Source organism: Pollachius pollachius (assembly GCF_949987615.1).
Source record: "Pollachius pollachius genome assembly, chromosome: 1".
NCBI classification, from domain to species: Eukaryota; Metazoa; Chordata; class Actinopteri; order Gadiformes; family Gadidae; genus Pollachius; species Pollachius pollachius.
Genome location: NC_136934.1, coordinates 50,869,077 through 50,888,508, shown reverse-complemented (window position 1 = coordinate 50,888,508; position 19,432 = coordinate 50,869,077). Strand labels below are relative to the sequence as shown.

General features: G+C 47.5%; 3 protein-coding genes across 5 annotated transcripts; all 3 read left to right on the top strand.

Annotated features, from left to right (window-relative positions):
* The first annotated feature begins 857 nt into the window (after nt 1–857).
* Nucleotides 858–4,338, top strand: LOC307072593 (single-strand DNA endonuclease ASTE1-like). Its single transcript, XM_079731950.1, has 4 exons — nt 858–2,152; nt 2,830–3,043; nt 3,233–3,377; nt 3,740–4,338. Exons 1-4 carry the CDS (start codon nt 911–913, stop codon nt 4,113–4,115), a joined length of 1,977 nt encoding a protein of 658 aa, XP_079588076.1. The 5' UTR covers nt 858–910; the 3' UTR covers nt 4,116–4,338.
* Nucleotides 4,339–4,929: 591 nt separating this feature from the next.
* LOC307072669 (single-strand DNA endonuclease ASTE1-like) lies at nt 4,930–7,199 on the top strand. Its single transcript, XM_079732070.1, has one exon. The coding sequence runs from the start codon at nt 5,707–5,709 to the stop codon at nt 6,415–6,417; it is 711 nt and encodes a 236-aa protein (XP_079588196.1). The 5' UTR covers nt 4,930–5,706; the 3' UTR covers nt 6,418–7,199.
* Nucleotides 7,200–7,755: 556 nt separating this feature from the next.
* LOC307072618 (myeloid cell surface antigen CD33-like) lies at nt 7,756–13,146 on the top strand. 3 transcript variants are annotated; one of them, XR_013811692.1, is made up of 8 exons: nt 7,756–7,863; nt 8,425–8,775; nt 9,146–9,412; nt 9,881–9,983; nt 10,325–10,373; nt 10,512–10,594; nt 11,636–11,775; nt 12,040–13,146. XR_013811692.1 is itself a non-coding variant. In XM_079731993.1 (7 exons), the coding sequence occupies exons 1-7, from the start codon at nt 7,818–7,820 to the stop codon at nt 11,685–11,687; spliced, it is 951 nt and encodes a 316-aa protein (XP_079588119.1). In that variant the 5' UTR covers nt 7,756–7,817; the 3' UTR covers nt 11,688–13,146. The 3 variants fall into 3 exon arrangements, 1 of the variants encoding a protein (XP_079588119.1); XR_013811693.1 differs by having other exon boundaries at nt 11,636–12,140; nt 12,255–13,146; XM_079731993.1 differs by having other exon boundaries at nt 11,636–13,146.
* Nucleotides 13,147–19,432: the final 6,286 nt, after the last annotated feature.

The window sequence follows — 19,432 nt, the reverse complement described above, 5'->3', positions numbered from 1 at the left end:
GGGAAACATTAAAGCAGCCTTGGCAAGGAACGACATATCTTTACATGCTGTAATCTTCTAAAACCCTTAGAAGACAAGAATAGAACAATCCGCTGTTACAGACCATTGTAGGCCAAAAATCTGTCAGTTTGTACAAATATTACATGATAGGCCTAAAAAACATTTCATCCATTGGCCGTCAATAAAAATGACCTGTTAACACTTGTTTAAAGGTGTTAACACACACTCTTTGTGTTAACGCGCAAAATTCAGTCGTGTTAACGCAGCATTTCTAAGACGTTTTTTGCGCTCATGGCCTTCCATACTAATCTACGAGTTCAATGTAGAACCCATTGAGGAAACTTTGAAACCTGACCATCCAGTTGGAAACAGTTGAATTAGTATCAGAGAGTATCGCTACTCTACATTTACTTTCATTTCGTTGTCGGGACATTCCTGGCGGGCATCATTGTTGTAAAACTTGTCAAACGCATGAGCAACTCTGACCTACCCCAAACAGTCATGTCATTAAACGTTGTCACGAACTGTCATTAAACGTTGGCATATTAATCTATTTTGTAATGCCTTTAACAACAATGTGCGTCTGTGTGGGGAGGTTTGACCAACGGGATTGATTCCCTAATATAGGCCCACTGTATTGGGCTACTGAGGCTCTACGCTTTCTGCTGCAATGCTTCATTGGCCCAGGAAGCAAGGCGGAGTTGATGGAGTTGATGGAGTTGATGATGTGATACCTTGGAAATGTCCAGAAGCGAAACTGACAGAGAACTGAGAAGCCACTCCCAGTGCGGGTATGTGTTTTTGTTGGTGTATAAAGGAGCTGGGATCCTCTGAGTCCAGTCACCATAGAAGTTTGAAGGTATCCAGTCACCATTGACAGGTGAAGTTAGAACGTGACCCGTCAGTCATAATGGGGCTGAAGGGCCTGTTGTTGCTGCTGGAGGGAAATAAAATCAATATCTACCAGGACTTCAGATTCAGTAACAGCAAGCTGGTGGTAGATGGCTGTAATCTGGCCTGCTACCTGTATAACATGACCAATCTGGACCAGAACCGTGGCGGGGAGTACCTGGCCTTCCAGGCGGAGGTCCAGGCTTTTTTCAAGACTCTGGACAACTGTGGAATCAAAGCATACGTTGTGATTGACGGAGGCTTGGGCACCAGCGACATCCAACTCAAAACCAGGATGGACCGTCAATGCACCCTTCTCAAGAATATAACTGCCGCTCTGACTGGCACGAAAATGGGCATCTATCCCCCATCTGTCATGTCAGTTTTTGAGCAGACGCTGAAAGACCTTGGGGTGCCGCAGGTCAAGTGCTTTGGAGAGGCCGACGGCCGGCTCGCTGCCCTTGCCAAAGAGTGGCGCTGCCCGGTGCTGTCCGAAGACACTGACTTCTATATCTATGACCTTCCAGAGGGGGTTCTGCCCCTGGATCCCTTCTGGAAATCAGTTAAAAAAAGTCCGGCCAACAGTGAAATCCACTGCAAGCTATACATCATGACCAGGTTCTGCACCGTGTTCAATATCGACCGCCAGCTGCTGCCCGTCTTCGCCTCGCTGGTCAAGGTACACATCGTCAGAGATATTGTTTGGAAGAGATACCTTCCAGCGGGAAGTCCTAACATGAACTTCAATGCCGCTAAGCTGCTGGGCCTCCTGAGCTGGCTGAGAGCCAGGACAGACCGGACGACAGAAGACACCTGGACAGCAGTGATGGAACTCATGCCCTGCATGAGTCAAGACACTCAGACAGAGGTGAAGAATATGCTGAGGGAGTCCACGCTGGAGTACCGGCTCCCCAGCTCCTCTCTGCGGGGGTTCTTCAGTCAGGGCACTGTTCCGCAGCTGCCTGCTGAGTTGAGCTGGGTCCCTGCGTGGGTCTGTGCGTCCCTGGCCAGAGGAGAGCTGGGGGCTGACATACTGATGCACAGGAGGAAGATTTTGCGGATCCAGGTGGAGCGCAGCGACCTGCAGAGCTCCAACCTCACCTCGCGGCCCGTCCGGCAGGTGTTGTACGGGCTGCTGCTGGGCCAGAGGGGGGGTGAGGTGGAGGAGGTGGACCGGGTCGGTCTGGAGCCCGTCAGTGTCAAGGTGCAACCGCTGGTCCGAGGAGCCGCTCAGACGCTGAGGCTGGAGTCTCTGCCCCAGGTAGGCCTACGGACTCATTCAGCTGGATGACGGATGGATAATAGATGGAGCATAGATGTATAATGGATGGACGCTGGCAGCTGGCATGGTTAGCTCCAAACAAAGAAAAGGGCTAGGCTAACTCGCTGTAGAGCTAGGCTATATAATGAGAAACCGATAAGTTTGTTTTGTGTAACTTAATTAGGGTTAGGGATATATACCAGACATTATATCATACACAACTGTTTCTTTTGTCATAGCAACACATCATTCATATCAAATCCGTCCAACTTCTCACTCTACACGATACTGTCAACTTGTTTAAGAACTACCTCGGTGTAATTAATATTTTAGTTTTATTACTTAATTCAGGGATGAGAAACAGTAAACTTTTAATGAACCAAATTTAAAAAAATGCTTTTCATTCTTTTTTCATTGTGGAAAGGCTGTTGGCTCCCATGCAAGATAGAAGGGTAGAACCAGACTAGCAGGCTCCGTAAACACCCATTCAATTCTGTTTCATTAAGCAGAGGACAGGTGTGTCCGATAAACGTATCAGCAGGGGAGCAGGTAGCCCTGTCACACATTGACAAAAGCAGTGTTTAACTTGTAGAGGGAGCCATCGAATGCTAACTAATCTGCAATCTGTGTGTTTAGTTATCCTTCAAATGGACATGTGGTTTGTACCCACTTCCCAGGCAGACCGCGCTGTGAGGCTGCAGGTGTGTCTGGAGACGCTGGGCGTGGAGGAAGAGACGCTGGAGGGAGTTCCGGCTCACCTGTGCCTCCCAGTGGCTGTGACCTGCTACTGGCTGAGGAGGGCCAGCCCTGAGCCGGACCTGACGCACCTCAAAGCTCTGCTGATGGTCATGGTCAAAGGAGAACTGAACCGACGGACAGGAGGGACAACAGGTAGGTAGCACTTGTTGTATTTCAAGTAAAGTACCATCCTCACTCATTACTCCCTCCCTATGTGTACATGCTTATGTTTGTGTGTAGGCTGGCAGGGATATATCTTATATCAGGAAAGCGCAACTTAAAGTGTGTGTGTGTGTGTGTGTGTGTGTGTGTGTGTGTGTGTGTGTGTGTGTGTGTGTGTAGGCTGGCAGGGGTATACCAATCACCTCTCTAAGCCTCTGGATGGTGTCGTGGCTCACAGCTTCAACCAATGGCAGGCCTGCCTGAAGGACGCCTCCCAGCTCAACCTGCTGCTCTGCAAGCCCCTCCCTGAACCCCACTTCGCCTGGTGAGACACCCAGACAGTACCGTCTCCATAGCAACACCATCACCTGGACAGTCCTGTTTCCATAGTTACACTCACCCAGACAGCCCTGTTTCTATAGTAACACCATCACCTAGTCAGTACTGTTTCCATAGCAAAACCATAATTAGTCATTACTTATTCCATAGTGAGCCCATCATATAAAGTTCAAGTCAGAAGTAACTTTAAAGAACAGAATAACATCACAAGACTGTGATATTGTAACAGTGATACTGAGACAGTTTATCGTCTACACTTTTGTGAAAGAGAAAGTTGAGGGTTGGGTTAACAGAATGTAGTTTAAAGATAAGATAAGTGCTTCATTAATCCCAGACGGGTTGGTCCAGGTTGTACCAGGGCAGGCTGGTGCACTGGCGGCAGAAGCAGCTCCAGGAGAGAGAACCAGAGGACATCGTACAGGACGACCAGTTCAGCAGACTGTACAGGAGGCTCCTGGGAGCAGTGACCCAGCCAGACCCCGGGGCCAACAGGAGAGCTGGGGGGCCTGAGGCCCAGCTGAGGGCCAGCATGGAGCGCCTCGACACCCTTCACCTCAACACCCTGGACGGGGAGGAGGAGGAGCTGGGCGGGGCTGAAGGCCTGGATCAGGGCTCTGATAGGCCTAGGGTGACGGTTAGAACACGCTACAGAACCAAAGACAGGAAGGACCAGTCCAGAATCCCAGAACTGTGGAGGAAACAGGAGAGGGAGGGGTGGGAGTGAGAAGGAAGGCGATCTTCCTTTGAATTTCCTTAATTAATAGATTAATAAAAGCTAGTTGGTATGACAGGGTTTATTAATAAAATCTGATGATCGATCTTTCAATAAACATATACATATATATACATATATATATGTGTGTATGTACATATATATAGACATTGTTTTTACTATGCACTTATTCACTGCAATCCACGATATGAATCAATAAACTCAGAACATGTCAGCAGCTTGTCTGCTCTTTCCTCCGTGTTGTCCTAAAGTCTCCACCACGGTTTCCTGAGCTGCATGAGGAGGCTCCAATCGCTCAGATAAAGGAGTACAGATGTTCTCCTCCCCACCGACGCAGGGAGGAGAACCAAGCGGTTGGCTCAAACTGGCAGGAGCAACCTGACTAATCAAAGATTACCACGACAAAAAAACATGTGAGGGGATCTTAATCAAACACAAACAAAGAACACACCATTGGGAAGCTTAATGTTCGATTCATTAAGAATACCTAAAGTGACGTCACTCTGCAGGACAGTTTGAGGCAGACCGGTTAGTCGAGACCAAAAAGGGCGAGACTAGGCTGAGAGCAGCTGCTATTCCCACCATCCCTGTGCATCGTCCTCAAACACAGGACGGCCCCTACACCACCATGCACCCCTGGACCTGTAACCATGGAGACCATATCCTGACCACAGCTGTAGGGTTGAAGGAGACACGGGTATAATTAGTATGCCTTGGGCGACAAATGTGTTTAGGGCGCCCTCTAATGGCGCCCTTAATTCCCACTAATCATAGAAATCGGAAAACCAGCGAAATAAATTTTGAATGAATTTCGTTTATTAAACACGATCATCAAAGGACGCCCCCTCAGCACACGTTGAGTTGTCAACCAGATTATTAGATTTTATTGATTTTTGTAAATCAAGCAAGACGTTACGTTACGTTGGGCAAGACGTCAAGTTCTCAGCTTCTGCATCTATCAACCTCGACGTACTAGGCCATCTGTACCGTGCCCAAGTCCGTTTCACACCTGTACCGTGCTCAAGTACGATTGCCACTCCTAGTGCCGGTGTGTCCCTGTGTGTGTGTGTGTGTGTGTGAGTGTGTGTGTGTGTGTGTGTGTGTGCGGGCCAGAGGGAAGGTCCGTAGGGCCCAGGGTGCCGCTCTGACGGGCAAGAGGAGGGACATCCTTCCCAACTTCATCTTGTGGGTGTTCGAACAGAGGCTGAGCGATATGGAGGTATCGCTGGTCAGGTGCTTCAGAGAGGCCGACGGCCAGCTGGCTGCCCTGGCCAGAGGGTGGTGCTGCCCGGTGCTGTCCGCAGACACTGACTTCTACATCTACGACCTTCCAGCAGGGCTTCTGCACCTAGATCACTTCATGTGGGACTCAGATAAAACAAGTGGGGCCAGGAGGTACATCCCTTGCAGGTGATACACCACGTCCAGCTTCTGCACCTTCTTCAACATCGACCGCCAGCTGCTTCCCGTCTTCGCCTCGTTGGTCGTCAACCTCAAAGAAATAAAGTGGGACCAAAATGTTCTTGCAGGAAGACAGACGGAGTTGTCTCAGACCGCCCGCCTGGAGAGACTCCTGAGGTGGATGAGAGGCTTCCAGGCGACAGAAGACACCTTGACAGCAGCGCTGGATCTCATGCCCAACATGAGTCAACGGGCACGGACGGACGTGCAGACGGAGGTGCAGAAGTCCACGCTGGAGTACCGGCTCCCCAGCTCCTCTCTGCGGGGGTTCTTCAGTGAGGGAACCGTTCTGTTGCTGCCTGCTGAGTTGTTGAGCTGCGTCCCCGACTGGGTCCGCACGCCCCTGGCCAGAGGAGAGCTGGGGGCTGACATTCTGGACCTGTTGGTTCACAAGAGGAAGATATTGCCAACCCAGGTGGAGCGCTACGACCTGCAGAGCTCCAACCTCACCTCGCGGCCCGTCCGGCAGGTGTTGTACGGGCTGCTGCTGGGCCAGAGGGGGGGTGAGGTGGAGGAGGTGGACGGGCCGGTCTGGAGCTCGTCAGTGTCAAGGTGCAACCTCTGGTCCAAGGAGCCGCTCAAACGCTTAGTCTGTCTCTCCGTCTGTCTGTCTGTCTCTCCGTCTGTCTGTCTGTCCGTCCGTCCGTCCGTCTGTCCGTCCGTCCGTCCGTCCGTGTGTGAAGGCGAGCAGCATTATACCAAACACAGTGAACAGCTTTCAGATGGTGTCGTCGCTCACAGCTTCAACCAATGGCAGGCCTGCCTGAAGGACGCCTCCCAGCTCAACCTGCTGCTCTGCAAGCCCCTCCCTGAACCTCACTTTGCCTGGTGAGACACCCAGACAGCACTGTTTCCATAGCAACACAATCACCCAGACAGTACTGTTTACACAGCAACAACATCACCCAGACAGTATTGTTTCCATAGCAACACCATCACCCACAGTACTGATTCCATAGCAACACCATCAACCAGACAGTACTGTTTCCATAGCAACACAATCACCCACAGTACTGATTCCATAGCAACACCATCAATCAGACAGTACTGTTTCAATAGCAACACCATCCAGACAGTACTGCTTCCATAAGAACACCATGCCTCAGACAGTACTGTTTACACAGCAACGCCATCACATCCAGGAAGAGGAGGAGCACGGCTGAATGTCTGGATCAGCGCTCACATTGGCCTAAGGCCAACCTGCCTTAAACAGAATGAGGAAACACAAAAAGGGTAGAAGAATCACCAAACCTGAGAACCAGAGAATCAGCCAACGAAGCAAAAACCACAAGGCATAAATATAACTGAGCAGAGTCACTGTTGTTCCTCATAACCAGAAGTCCCGCCCCTCTCTGCCCATTGGCCAACCCATGAACTCAGGCGGAGAGCGAGAGATAGTGTGGGATAAGCTCAGCAGCTCACCAACATTCATAGCTCCCTTTCTTCAGAGAACATCTCGTAAACTAACGTCCACACTATCTTGTTTATAGGTCAGCTTTTGAATTCACAGACTTTGTTGAGGGGTCATATATGGGGGTCACTGAGATACAACTATCATGAAGACATTTAGTTCTAGTTTATTCTGCCAGTTATTGTACTTTAGATATGGTCATTGTTCACGTTATACTGTCGTGTTGACTAATAAAAGTGGCTGATCAATAATCCATATACACTGGAGATACTTCACCTGTGACCGATGTTGGCCGACTCTTTTATCCAAAGCGACTTACATCGGTTAATATACACATTGACGGCAGAGTCAACCATGCAAGGCGACAGCCAGCTCGTCAGGAGCAGTTAGTGTTAAGAGTCTTGCTCAGGGACACATCAACAATCAGCTAGGAGGGGCTGGGGATCGAACTAGCGACCTTTCGGTTACAAGGCAACTGCTCTACCTCCTGAGCTAAGCCGACCCGGGTTGAAACAACTGAGGCATTTTGCTGAGTTGTAGAGCAGATGTCAATGTTCACGTTACCCTATTAGTCATGTTGACTAATAATGGCTAATCAATAATCCATATACACTGGAGATACTCCACCTCTGACCGATGTTGGGCGAGTACATTGTGGCCCATCGTGCATCCCTAACTTATAGTCTCTAAATGTAATGAATCCTCCTGTTTATGAAGTTATCCCAGATTTAAATTCTGTAGCCTTTCACAATCAGCCAATCAGCCCTCCCCCTGTCCAAGTGGCGTTAAAAACCAGACACAGAGAGGCAGCTACGGAGCAGATGAAGATGAATCCATGGACCCTCTCTGTGCTCCTGCTGCTAGCTGGTAAGCTGTAATGCTTCTTCTGTTTACTACCGGGAACGTGTCAGTACACAAACTGGATCCAGCTGGCCTATTGGCTTAACCTAGAGCTCTTTCTAGAGTCTAATGGGACCTCAACTCTACCACTAGACACAGACAAAGAATGACACTTTGATTAGTTTATCGTTCCATATGTTGTCATAATAATAATAGCAGTGATGATAATGATAATGCATTGTTTCTTAATGGGCCACACCAAAAAAGCTTTCATAACAAAAGAAAAAAACTTGATATCTAGTAGTCTGAAGTTTGACACGATATATAATATAATTTACAATGCTTTATGACATGATATCAAATATTATATAATATGATATCAAATATTATATAATATGATATAAAACTAAACACATTTCAATATCAACGTCACACCCTGACCTTCTCAGAGCGTCTTCACCATCAACCAGTCGCTCTCATTCTCACCATGACGGTGAAAAGCTCACCTTGGAGAGAGCATGACCTCATGTGAGACCCTCCCTTAGAACCGGGCTCCCTGTTGTGACCCCGACTGTCTGCTTCCTCCAGGGCCGCTGGGGGCGGACCCTGGCTGGCACGTGGAGTACCCTGACTCCTTCTGCGTGGTGGAGGGCTCCACCGCCACCATCCCCTGCAGCTTCACCCACCCCGCGGGGCAGCGGGTGGAGCGGGTGGTCTGGTGCCCCAATCACGAGATCTGCCACCTCACCACGCCCAACGTGTACGACAGCAGCAACGTCCGGGCCGACAGCAGGTTCCAGTACCTGGGGGACCTCGTCAGGAACTGCACCTTGAAGATCATCAAGACGGTGAAACAGGACGCTGCAACGTACCACTTCCGCTTCGAGACCAACGGCGATAAGTACACCGGAAAGAAAGGAGTCGGAGTCACTGTCACCGGTAACTGTTAATTATGGTACTGTTACTAGTCAGTGTAACTTCTCGTACTGTTACTAGTCAGTATTACTTCCACTACTGTCCCATTATATTCAGACTATAGGAATAGACTAGACTTGGTTCCCATTGGGGAGGGATTAGCAGCTTCCTGTAGTCAACCTTGAGCAAGATGTCCTCACCCACCTGCTCCTCATGAGATGTTTCTGGATGTCCTGGACGACGCTTTGGATCAAATTCATTTTAATAATTCCTTGTATCTGCAAACTGACAGTTGTAAATAGTCAATGATAAGTGATGACCACTTCAACTGAAGGGTAAATGCTGTCATTCTGTCCAGTTGTAAAGAACGTCCGTCTCACTGTGTCTTCAACAGATGGAGAGGATGTGAAGGTCAGAAGCTCCGTCACTGACAATGTGGTGAAAGAGGGCGGTCAGGTCACACTCACCTGTACCTCAGCCTGCTCCTTCCACCGATTGGACGTCCACTGGTATAGAAATCGCCAAGCCCTATCAGAGACAGGCCGCGCCCTCCACCTCAGCTGTCTGACCAATGATGACGCAGGGGATTACACCTGCTCTCTGGACTCCAGTGGGCGGAAAACCTCTGCGCCTTGGAGTCTATTGGTGGGGGAAGATGAAGGTGAGCCCCTCTGTGTTCACTAATGCACCTGAGGGTGGTCCCTCAGCTAATGTAATATAGTGTATTATAGTTTGACATGATCTAATGTAATAAAGTCTCTTATAGTCCGACATTATTTAATTTATTAAAATATATTATAGTTTGACATTATCTCATCTAATATGCTGTATTATAGTCTGACATTATCTTATTTTATATGCTATATTATAGTCTGACATTGTCTAATCTAATATAGTCTCTTATGCTCTGACATTATCTAATTTAATCTAGTCTATTATAGTTTAAAATTATCTAATTGTACCAAAAAAATAATAATTCTATAGGTAATCTAATGTAATTGTTTTTGAAATGATGTCATCTAATCTAATTGAGCTGTATCTAACACGTTACATAATTTAATCTTACTGTTAATAACAAAGTGATCTAAACAAATCTAATTGTATCTGACATAAATGTGTTGTTTTACAGGAAGACACAAGTGTGACAGTGACAGGAGCGTGACAGTGTCAGTGGTGTCGGTGCTGTTGGCTGTGATCCTTCTCCTCCTGGCTGGGCTGGTCTTCGCTAAAAGGTACTCAACGTATTTATCTCTAAGATTAGCGTAGATATAAATCTCTGTTCAACTTGGGGTAGGGAACGCAGCTAAGTGTGGAGCTCACCGGGACAGATTGCAATTACCACTTATTACCATAGGTGTCGCCAAAGAAAACATAACAGAACTTCGAAACGTCCACTTTATTCTTGATGCTGATAATGAAGATGATAATGTTTGAAAGGCATCATTACCCTTGGCGACTAACCTCATATTAATCCATGGAAATACAACTGAAATCTCTGTTCTGAAATTTAAATTTGATAGTAAAATGGTGTTTTATTATTGGACATATCTGTAATCTCTTTTTTTTTATTAAGAAATAGGAGACATGCACAGAAAAAGGCATCAGAGGTGATTCAAAAACACGTAAGTAGTTCAACTCACTTTTAACTAAATGTGTGTGTGCGTGTGTGTGTGTTTCTGTGTTTGTGTTTACCTGGGTTAATGGATGGACACACGTGTTTGTGTGAGTGTGTCTGTCTGACCGCCTGTGTGTCTGTCTAGGAGGTGGACCGTAAACAGGAAGCGGTGGGAGCCTCAGAGGAAGTCAGCTATGCAACCGTCCGCTTCAAAAGCAATTCCTCGAGGTAACCGTCTCCTGTTTCGATGTAACCTTCTGATGATGAAGAAGAGGGTAACGATGTTATTATTCATCACTAATAAGACGAGATGATGTCTTCTTTTATCAGTGAAACAGATTAGTACATGTTCATTCATGAAACCGGTGCCAAAACTAACTCCATTAAAACATTCCTAATGAAATGTTTCTAAAGCTTAACGGAACATTAGGGTCCCGGCGATCAAACCATCGTTTCTTCTGGCTTTACCTCCGGTACAATAGCATTTTAAAAAATGGCTTGGTTGTATCAAATCTGCCCAAAAGCATTTAGCGTGGTGTTAGTAAAGTGTTTTTAAACGCCCTGTTTAGCTCAAGTTTGAACACTATGAGAATTTAAATAAATCATGACATGAGTTGTTTTGAGTTCTAGGATGGAGAGGGAGGTGGTTACGCACGGCAGCTTTTTTTAATCGAGGACAGATCTTAGCAGAAGAGTGTGATAGTGAGTGATTTTGTCCATGCGATGCGGCCGAGACCGAAGAGTTATGCTGTAATGGACGCAACATAAACCGCCTCCCAAACGAAGCTCTGCAAAACAACACACACACACATGTACACATACGCACACATGCTCACGCGCAAGCACACACAAACACACACACATATAAACACACACACGCATGCACACCGCATGCACACCACACACACATGCACACACACACACACACACACACACACACACACACACACACACACACACACACACACACCTTCACCCTGGCATTCAAGATTACCTGAACTGGAATTCATGGGAGAGTTGATTTTTAAGAAACTCTTTGGCGTAGACTCGCAAAAAAAACGTAAGGTATTAAATTTGTTTTTCAAAATAAGTTTATTATTTGAGTAACTGACAGAATGGCATAGATGACTATGTTGAAATCAAAGTAACCATACTTAGATGTGTAAAACAAAAACAGTTTAACTGGTTCACTAGCTCAGTGGCACTTAAAGCCTACTAGTGAAACGATGAAGGGAATCTGAGGTTTGCTGGTCTGCTTCTGGGTGACAGGTCAGCCCCTGGACCGGAACATGAGATCGTCTACAGCGAGGTCGTTCGTTGAACCAAACTCAAGCAGCGACTCCTCTTCCTCCTCCAGTGATGAAGAGATAAGGGAACACTGACGTCATCATGTCTGTTGTCTGTCATTGGTTGAGTCTTGTTCTTTTCAGTTTCTGATTGTAACATTTCTGATGATTTCAGTGTTTTATGCATTTAAATTTTCTTTCATTGTCCTATGTTGTTGTTTATTCTGTGTTACGTTACACGTTTCGAGTTCGTATTAGGCATTTTAGAGCCCCCTGCAGGCCATTACTTGTATGCAGTCCTTTTGTAGTTTCTTAATATGTGTTCATTCTCATTGGCTGACAAGAGTCACATTGTTTTAGTCACGTGATCGGTCATTATTTCGGCAGCCATTTTGATCTGTCTTTTGAGCCAGCGATCCACACGGTGAAACATATCTTTCTTGTATCTCACGTCATCCATCCGTGTAAGCCTTGGAGAAGCTTTGTTTGTAAGTAACTTAATTCATCCATGTCTTATGTAATAATTTACGTTCATATTTCATTGTATTTCACAACTTATAAGTACATTTTTATAACCAATTTGCATATTGGTTCATTTCCAGTTTCACACTTCTAAACCTGCAACAACTCGTTCAACGACTATCAATAAATGGACATACAAGTGAATGTCGACAACATCCTTTACGGACTTCCATTATTGCTCCTGTCTTCAAGTTTTGTGGGGAAAAGTGTTTAGCTGTCTGGTGATGTGTGCATCGCTACGCGCTCAGGTGCCAGAACAGTGAAAAAACAGCATCACAGCGGGCTCTAAACAACGGATACCTACCGTGATCAAGAGAGACATTCTCCGTTAGCCGTTCCAGTGCATCAGTGTGATCTCACTACTCTAAGATGGAAGCTGCTTCACGAACGGAAGAACAAAAAGACACTACGTTAGCAGATGCTACAAAGTCTGTGTCTGGTGACTCCAGCTCAAGCTCAAGGTCTTCTTCCGCTAGCCTAGCTGCAGCTAAAGCAAGGGCTAAAGTATCAGCTGCACGTGCCCGCATCACGTTTGTTCAAAAAGAAAATGATCTACTAATAGAAAAAGCTCGTATGGACGCTCATATGGACGCTGCTCTTGCTACCCTAAAGCTAGACAAAGAGATTGCATCAGCAGAAGCAGAAGCCGAAGCCCTTGAGTCAACTGCAGCAGAATTGGAGAGAGGCTCCAGAACTATAATTTCTCTTCCAACTCAATCTCCACGTGAAAGAACGTTTAACTACGTTGAGCGTCATTCAAATGCAGCCTCTGAGTCTACCCCCACTGACCCAACACGTCGGCTTCAACGACGTAACCCTGCTAACGTTAATAGCACAAGGCAATATAATCAAGACTCCTTCGATGGAGACCTCAACAGGTCTAGGCAACCTGCTTTAACCAACCAGGCACCAAGGCCTGCTCCTGATGATAAAGCTCACATCCCCTACCAAATGGGGACACATCAGCCACTCTCGTCCACTCACCCCAGACAGGCTCCTCATACTCACAATGGTGACCATACAGGGTTCGGTGAGGTAGCTCAATTCCTTGTTCGGCGTGAACTATTGAGCTCCAGTCTTACCAAATTCGATGATCAACCTGAGAGCTACCGGGCATGGAGGTCGAGCTTCCTAAACTCCATTAGAGGAACTGATCTCACCTCCAGCGAAGAGCTCGATCTGCTCACTAAATGGTTAGGCCCGCAGTCTTCAGCGCACATCAAGAGGATAAGAGCTGTCCACGTCAACGACTCAACTCAAGGCCTGAGAATGGCATGGTCTCGTCTTGAGGAGTGTTACGGCTCACCAGAGATGATCGAAAAGGCTCTCTTTGACCGAGTGGAGAAGTTTCCCAAAATCAACTACAGGGATTATCCTAAACTCAGAGAGCTTGGAGACCTGCTACAGGAGCTAGCATCGGCTAAGCGCGAGGGCTACTTACCTGGACTTGCTTGCTTGGACACAGCTAGAGGTCTGAACCCCATAGTGGAAAAATTACCATGGAACCTCCAAGAAAAGTGGATTTCTAAGGGGAGTAACTACAAGTTAGAGCACAACGTGCTCTTCCCACCTTTCACCTACTTTGCTGACTTCGTCTCCAGAGAGGCCTACATCCGCAACGACCCAAGCTTCCTTTTTGCCAGTTCAGCTGCTACAACAACCAAGCCAGACGCTACAGATAAGAAGACAAGAAACTTCGTATCCACTCATATACGGGATGTCTCTCCGGTTTCTGACTCCGACACAACAGAGACTTCCAGTGCTAGGCCTGATGTCAGTAAACAGTGCCCCATCCACCAAAAGCCTCACCCCCTCAAACATTGTAGAGGCTTTCGATCCAAACATATCGAAGAACGCAAGGCATTTCTCAAAGAAGCTGGTATATGTTTTCGATGTTGTTCTTCAAGCAAACACGTTGCCAAAGATTGCAAAACAGAAGTGCACTGTAAGGAGTGCAACAGCGACAGGCATATATCGGCTCTTCACGCTGGGCCAGCTCCTTGGGCTAACCAGCCCCCTCAGGCAGAGAACGGCGGGGAGTCGGAACCTCCTCCTACAGTGAACTCCATGTGCACCGAGATCTGTGGCGGAAACAACGGACCTAGCTCCTGCTCTAAAATCTACCTAAGGGAGAACCAAACAGGTCAGTGAGACTCTACGCCATTCTTGATGACCAGAGCAACCGGTCACTCGCCAGGCCAGAGTTCTTCAACCTCTTTAACCTTGAAAACTCATAGGCTCCCTACACATTACGTACGTGTGCCGGTCTCACTGAAATGTCAGGTAGGAGAGGCAGAGGCTTTGTCGCACAACCTTTGGATGGAAATCTCAGTATAGATCTTCCGACACTCATTGAATGCAACTACATTCCTGAAGACAGGTCCGAGATACCTACTCCAGAAGTAGCAAAATATCACACTCACCTCAATTCCATTGTTGAGCACATTCCTCCGCTTGACCCAGAGGCTCAGATCCTTCTTCTCCTTGGGCGTGATGTCCTACAGGCTCACAAGGTACGAGACCAGCGCAACGGACCTAATAACGCACCATATGCCCAACGCTTGGATCTTGGTTGGGTCATCATCGGTGAGGTCTGCCTAGGCACAGCTCACAAACCCAAAGATACAAGTGTGTTCCGCACTCACGTTCTGGAGAACGGCCGCCATTCACACTTCTCACCCTGTCCAAACCATCTCACAGTTAAGGAGAAACTCACTGTGAAGACCCAAAGCACCAACTGCCTCTGTGAACTGTCAAACTCACCACTGACTCGCGAAGCAGAGAGATGCGGTTATGATGACTCCTTGGGAAGCAAGATATTCCAACGCACCGAAGATGACAACAAGGTCGCTCCCTCCATTGAAGACAAGCTGTTCATCGAGTTAATGGATAAGGAGAGCTACATCGACGACGGTAACAGCTGGGTAGCCCCACTTCCGTTCCGCCCGTCAAGACCACGTCTGCCTAACAATAGAGAGCAAGCTCTGAATCGTTTCAACTCTCTTTGTCGCACGCTTGGAAGAAAGCCAGAGATGAAGGAACATTTTGTCACCTTCATGCAACGTATCTTCGATCAAGATCATGCAGAGTTCGCTCCTCCGTTGGCTAACAGAGAGGAGTGCTGGTACCTCCCCACATTCGGAGTGTATCACCCCCACAAACCAGGTCAAATCAGAGTTGTCTTCGACTCCAGCGCCAAACATCTTGGAGCGTCTCTGAACGACGTGTTGTTGACCGGACCAGATCTTAACAACAGTTTGCTGGGAGTTCTGATGCGTTTTCGATGTGAACAGGTTGCCTTCACCACCGACATCGAACAGATGTTCCATAGTTTCATCGTGAGAGAAGATCACAGGAACTTTCTTAGGTTCCTATGGTTCAGGAACAACGACCCTACGGACGTGGTTGTAGAATACCGAATGCGGGTCCATGTGTTTGGCAACAGCCCGTCTCCAGCGGTAGCGACCTACGGCCTCAGACGAGCTGCTCTACACGGAGAAGAGGAGTTTGGTCACGCAGCGAAAAAGTTCGTACATAGAGAGTTCTATGTAGACGATGGCCTCAAATCTCTGCCCTCTGTGTCTCAAGCAATCGACCTACTTACTGCAGCACGAGGTATGCTAGCAATGTCCAACCTACGTCTCCACAAGATTGCCTCCAACTGTCCAGCAGTTATGCAAGCGTTCCCATCCTCTGAGTATGCCAAGGACTTGAAGGACCTCGACCTGGAAACTGACTCTCCACCGATGCAGCGCAGCCTGGGATTGAATTGGGACCTGAGCAGGGATACGTTCACTTTTCGGGTCGCCAACACCAATAGGCCCTTCACACGCAGAGGTGTGCTTGCTTGTGTGAACAGTCTGTTCGAATCACTTGGCCTGGTGGCACCGATCTCCATACAAGGAAAGCTCCTTCTGAGAGAACTCACCCACAACACCGTTGATTGGGACGAGCCGCTCCCTGTTGAAAAGGAAACAGAGTGGATTGCTTGGAGGGATTCACTACAAGCCCTTGAAAGCTTTGAGACGCCTCGTTGCTACACAAGCACATCTGTTTCCAACGCCCAGCGCGTGGAGCTACACATCTTTTCAGACGCTTCCGTGAAGGCCATTGCTGCAGTAGCTTACCTCAAGGTGGTAGACGACAGCGGCGAGGTCCATGTAGGATTCGTCATAGGAAAGACAAAGTTAGCTCCGATGTCAGTCCATACAGTCCCGCGGCTTGAACTGGGAGCAGCAGTCCTGGCGGTTGAGATAGCAGAATTGGCTTCAAGAGAGTTGGATCTGAAGTTTGATGATATACGGTTCTATACAGACAGCAAGGTTGTGCTTGGGTACATTTACAACGCAACCCGCTGGTTCTACGTGTATGTCAGTAACAGGGTAGAACGCATCAGGAAGTTCTCAAGCCCCAACCAGTGGCACTACGTACCCACCGGCCAGAACCCAGCAGACGTAGCAACCAGACCAGTACATGCAGCACTGCTCACCAACACGAGCTGGTTAACCGGGCCTGACTTTCTGCTGCTACCGTCTAAAGAAGACATCCCACTGGAAACACCTTTCAGCCTTGTGGACCCAGACTCTGATGCAGAAGTGCGATCTCACCTCACCACATGCACCAGCCCAAACCTGGGCTCTCAGCGGTTTGAACGGTTTTCAACATGACAGTCTCTCATTAGAGCCATAGCCACACTCATCCACATCACAGAGGTCATCGGATCCAGCACTACAACGGGAAACAAAGAATGTAAAGGCTGGCATCAATGTTCAAAAGCACACACATCCGACAATCTGTTGAAGGCAAAACAGGTCGTCATTCGATGTGTTCAGAAGGAAACCTATCGCACTGAGATGTCCTGTCTGCAGCAAGGGATAAGCATTCCTAACGACAGTCCACTGAGGAAGTTGGATCCTGTTCTCGATTGTGACGGACTCTTGAGAATCGGTGGCCGGCTTCAACGCTCAAGTCTTACCGCGGAGGAGAAACACCCTCTCATTGTCCCTGGTCGCAGCCACGTCGGCGCTCTACTTACCAGCTACTACCACAGGAGAGTCGAACACCAGGGCCGGATCTTCACGGAGGGAGCTATGCGTGCAGACGGCATTTGGATGGTCGGAGCCAAGAGGTGCATCGCAAAGCTTCTACACAAGTGTGTCACATGTAACAAGCTCAGAGGCAAAACAGCAGAGCAAAAGATGGCCGACCTCCCTCCAGACCGCCTAAGTACAGAGCCTCCTTTCACCAACGTAGGCATTGATGTTTTTGGTCCTTGGAGTATCTCTACTCGACGCACCCATGGAGGCGCTGCCAACAGCAAAAGGTGGGCAGTTATCTTCACCTGTCTCAGTGTACGTGCTGTTCACATAGAGCTCATTGAAGCCATGGACACATCAAGCTTCATCAACGCTCTGCGTAGATTTCTTGCCATCCGGGGTCCTGTGAAGCTTATTCGTTCAGACTGTGGCACAAATTTCAAGGGAGCCTGTAAAGAGCTGCAAGTACTCTTGCAAGACGACCAGGAGCCCAACATCCCTAAGTTCCTCAGTGCAGAGGGTTGTACATGGATCTTTAACCCGCCTCATTCATCACACATGGGCGGTGTGTGGGAGAGGATGATTGGCATCTCAAGAAGGATTCTGGATTCCATGCTAAGTCAGACTCAACCTTCCCTACTCACCCACGAAGTTCTGTCTACTACGATGGCAGAGGTGTCCGCCATTATCAACGCCAGACCTCTGACGACCATCTCTACTGATGCAGACGCTCCGTTGCTTCTGACTCCCAACACGATTCTTACCCAGAAGGTTTGCCGTCCACATCCTCCTCCAGGCTGCTTCGTCGACGCAGACTTACACCGTCAGCAATGGAGAAGAGTCCAGCACTTGGCCAACACCTTTTGGGAAAGGTGGCGGCGTGAGTATGTCTCAACCCTCCAGAGTCGTTCTAAGTGGCAGAAGAGCCAGCCCAACATCAAGGAGGGAGACTTAGTGCTTCTTCGCGATACTCAGCTGAAGAGAAACGGGTGGCCCATGGCATTGGTGACTAAAACCTTCCCTGGAAGTGACGGAAAGATCAGGAAGTTGGAGCTCAAGATAACTAGAGGAGGCACTTCCAAGACCTTTCTTCGCCCTATCACTGAAGTGGTGGTGCTGACGACCCATTAGGGCCACACAGACTCTTCATTGACCCCTAGATGTTTAGTCATTTAAGGTGTTATTGTGTTCAATACCAGGCGGGGAGTGTTACGTTACACGTTTCGAGTTCGTATTAGGCATTTTAGAGCCCCCTGCAGGCCATTACTTGTATGCAGTCCTTTTGTAGTTTCTTAATATGTGTTCATTCTCATTGGCTGACAAGAGGCACATTGTTTTAGTCACGTGATCGGTCATTATTTCGGCAGCCATTTTGATCTGTCTTTTGAGCCAGCGATCCACACGGTGAAACATATCTTTCTTGTATCTCACGTCATCCATCCGTGTAAGCCTTGGAGAAGCTTTGTTTGTAAGTAACTTAATTCATCCATGTCTTATGTAATAATTTACGTTCATATTTCATTGTATTTCACAACTTATAAGTACATTTTTATAACCAATTTGCATATTGGTTCATTTCCAGTTTCACACTTCTAAACCTGCAACAACTCGTTCAACGACTATCAATAAATGGACATACAAGTGAATGTCGACAACATCCTTTACGGACTTCCATTATTGCTCCTGTCTTCAAGTTTTGTGGGGAAAAGTGTTTAGCTGTCTGGTGATGTGTGCATCGCTACGCACTTAGGTGCCAGAACATTCTGAATATACTCATGGTTGTCTGAATAATGGTGAGGTTTGTAAAGACTGGATCTTCTCCATTCTGGTCCTGATGACTAGGCTATGTTTCAAAAAAAATACTTCTCAATTTAGTTTCCTGATGGAATGGCCGCAGTCTTTCATGAGCCTTTTCTTACGTTAACTTACAGTATTTATGTAATCAAATCTTTACAGTATATCGGTCATGAGGTCTTACAATAAGAACTGTCATGTTCTTATCATCGGTGGTTGCTGTGTTAAAGTGAAGCCATTTTAAATACTGATAAAGTTAATGGGGGCAGATAATTCCCCTCACCACTGTGGAGCTAATATAAGAAGGGGGAAGTAGAATTCACTGAAACTCAGCAGGAACTTTGTCTGCTGCCATGTGTGTCGAAGTCCTCTCTGCTCTGAATACTATTATAAAGATAGCAGAAGTCATCTAGAATTGAACGAAAGTC

Excerpts from the sequence above, each read along its gene's own strand:
- LOC307072669 (XM_079732070.1), top strand. The coding sequence starts at position 5,707 with ATGAGAGGCTTCCAGGCGACAGAAGACACCTTGACAGCAGCGCTGGAT.
- LOC307072618 (XM_079731993.1), top strand. The coding sequence starts at position 7,818 with ATGAAGATGAATCCATGGACCCTCTCTGTGCTCCTGCTGCTAGCTG. Across the intron at positions 8,776-9,145 it reads AGTCGGAGTCACTGTCACCG|ATGGAGAGGATGTGAAGGTC; the intron begins GTAACTGTTAAT and ends TGTCTTCAACAG. Across the intron at positions 10,374-10,511 it reads CAGAGGTGATTCAAAAACAC|GAGGTGGACCGTAAACAGGA; the intron begins GTAAGTAGTTCA and ends GTGTCTGTCTAG.
- LOC307072593 (XM_079731950.1), top strand. The coding sequence starts at position 911 with ATGGGGCTGAAGGGCCTGTTGTTGCTGCTGGAGGGAAATAAAATCAAT. Across the intron at positions 2,153-2,829 it reads GGCTGGAGTCTCTGCCCCAG|GCAGACCGCGCTGTGAGGCT; the intron begins GTAGGCCTACGG and ends CCCACTTCCCAG. Across the intron at positions 3,044-3,232 it reads ACGGACAGGAGGGACAACAG|GCTGGCAGGGGTATACCAAT; the intron begins GTAGGTAGCACT and ends GTGTGTGTGTAG.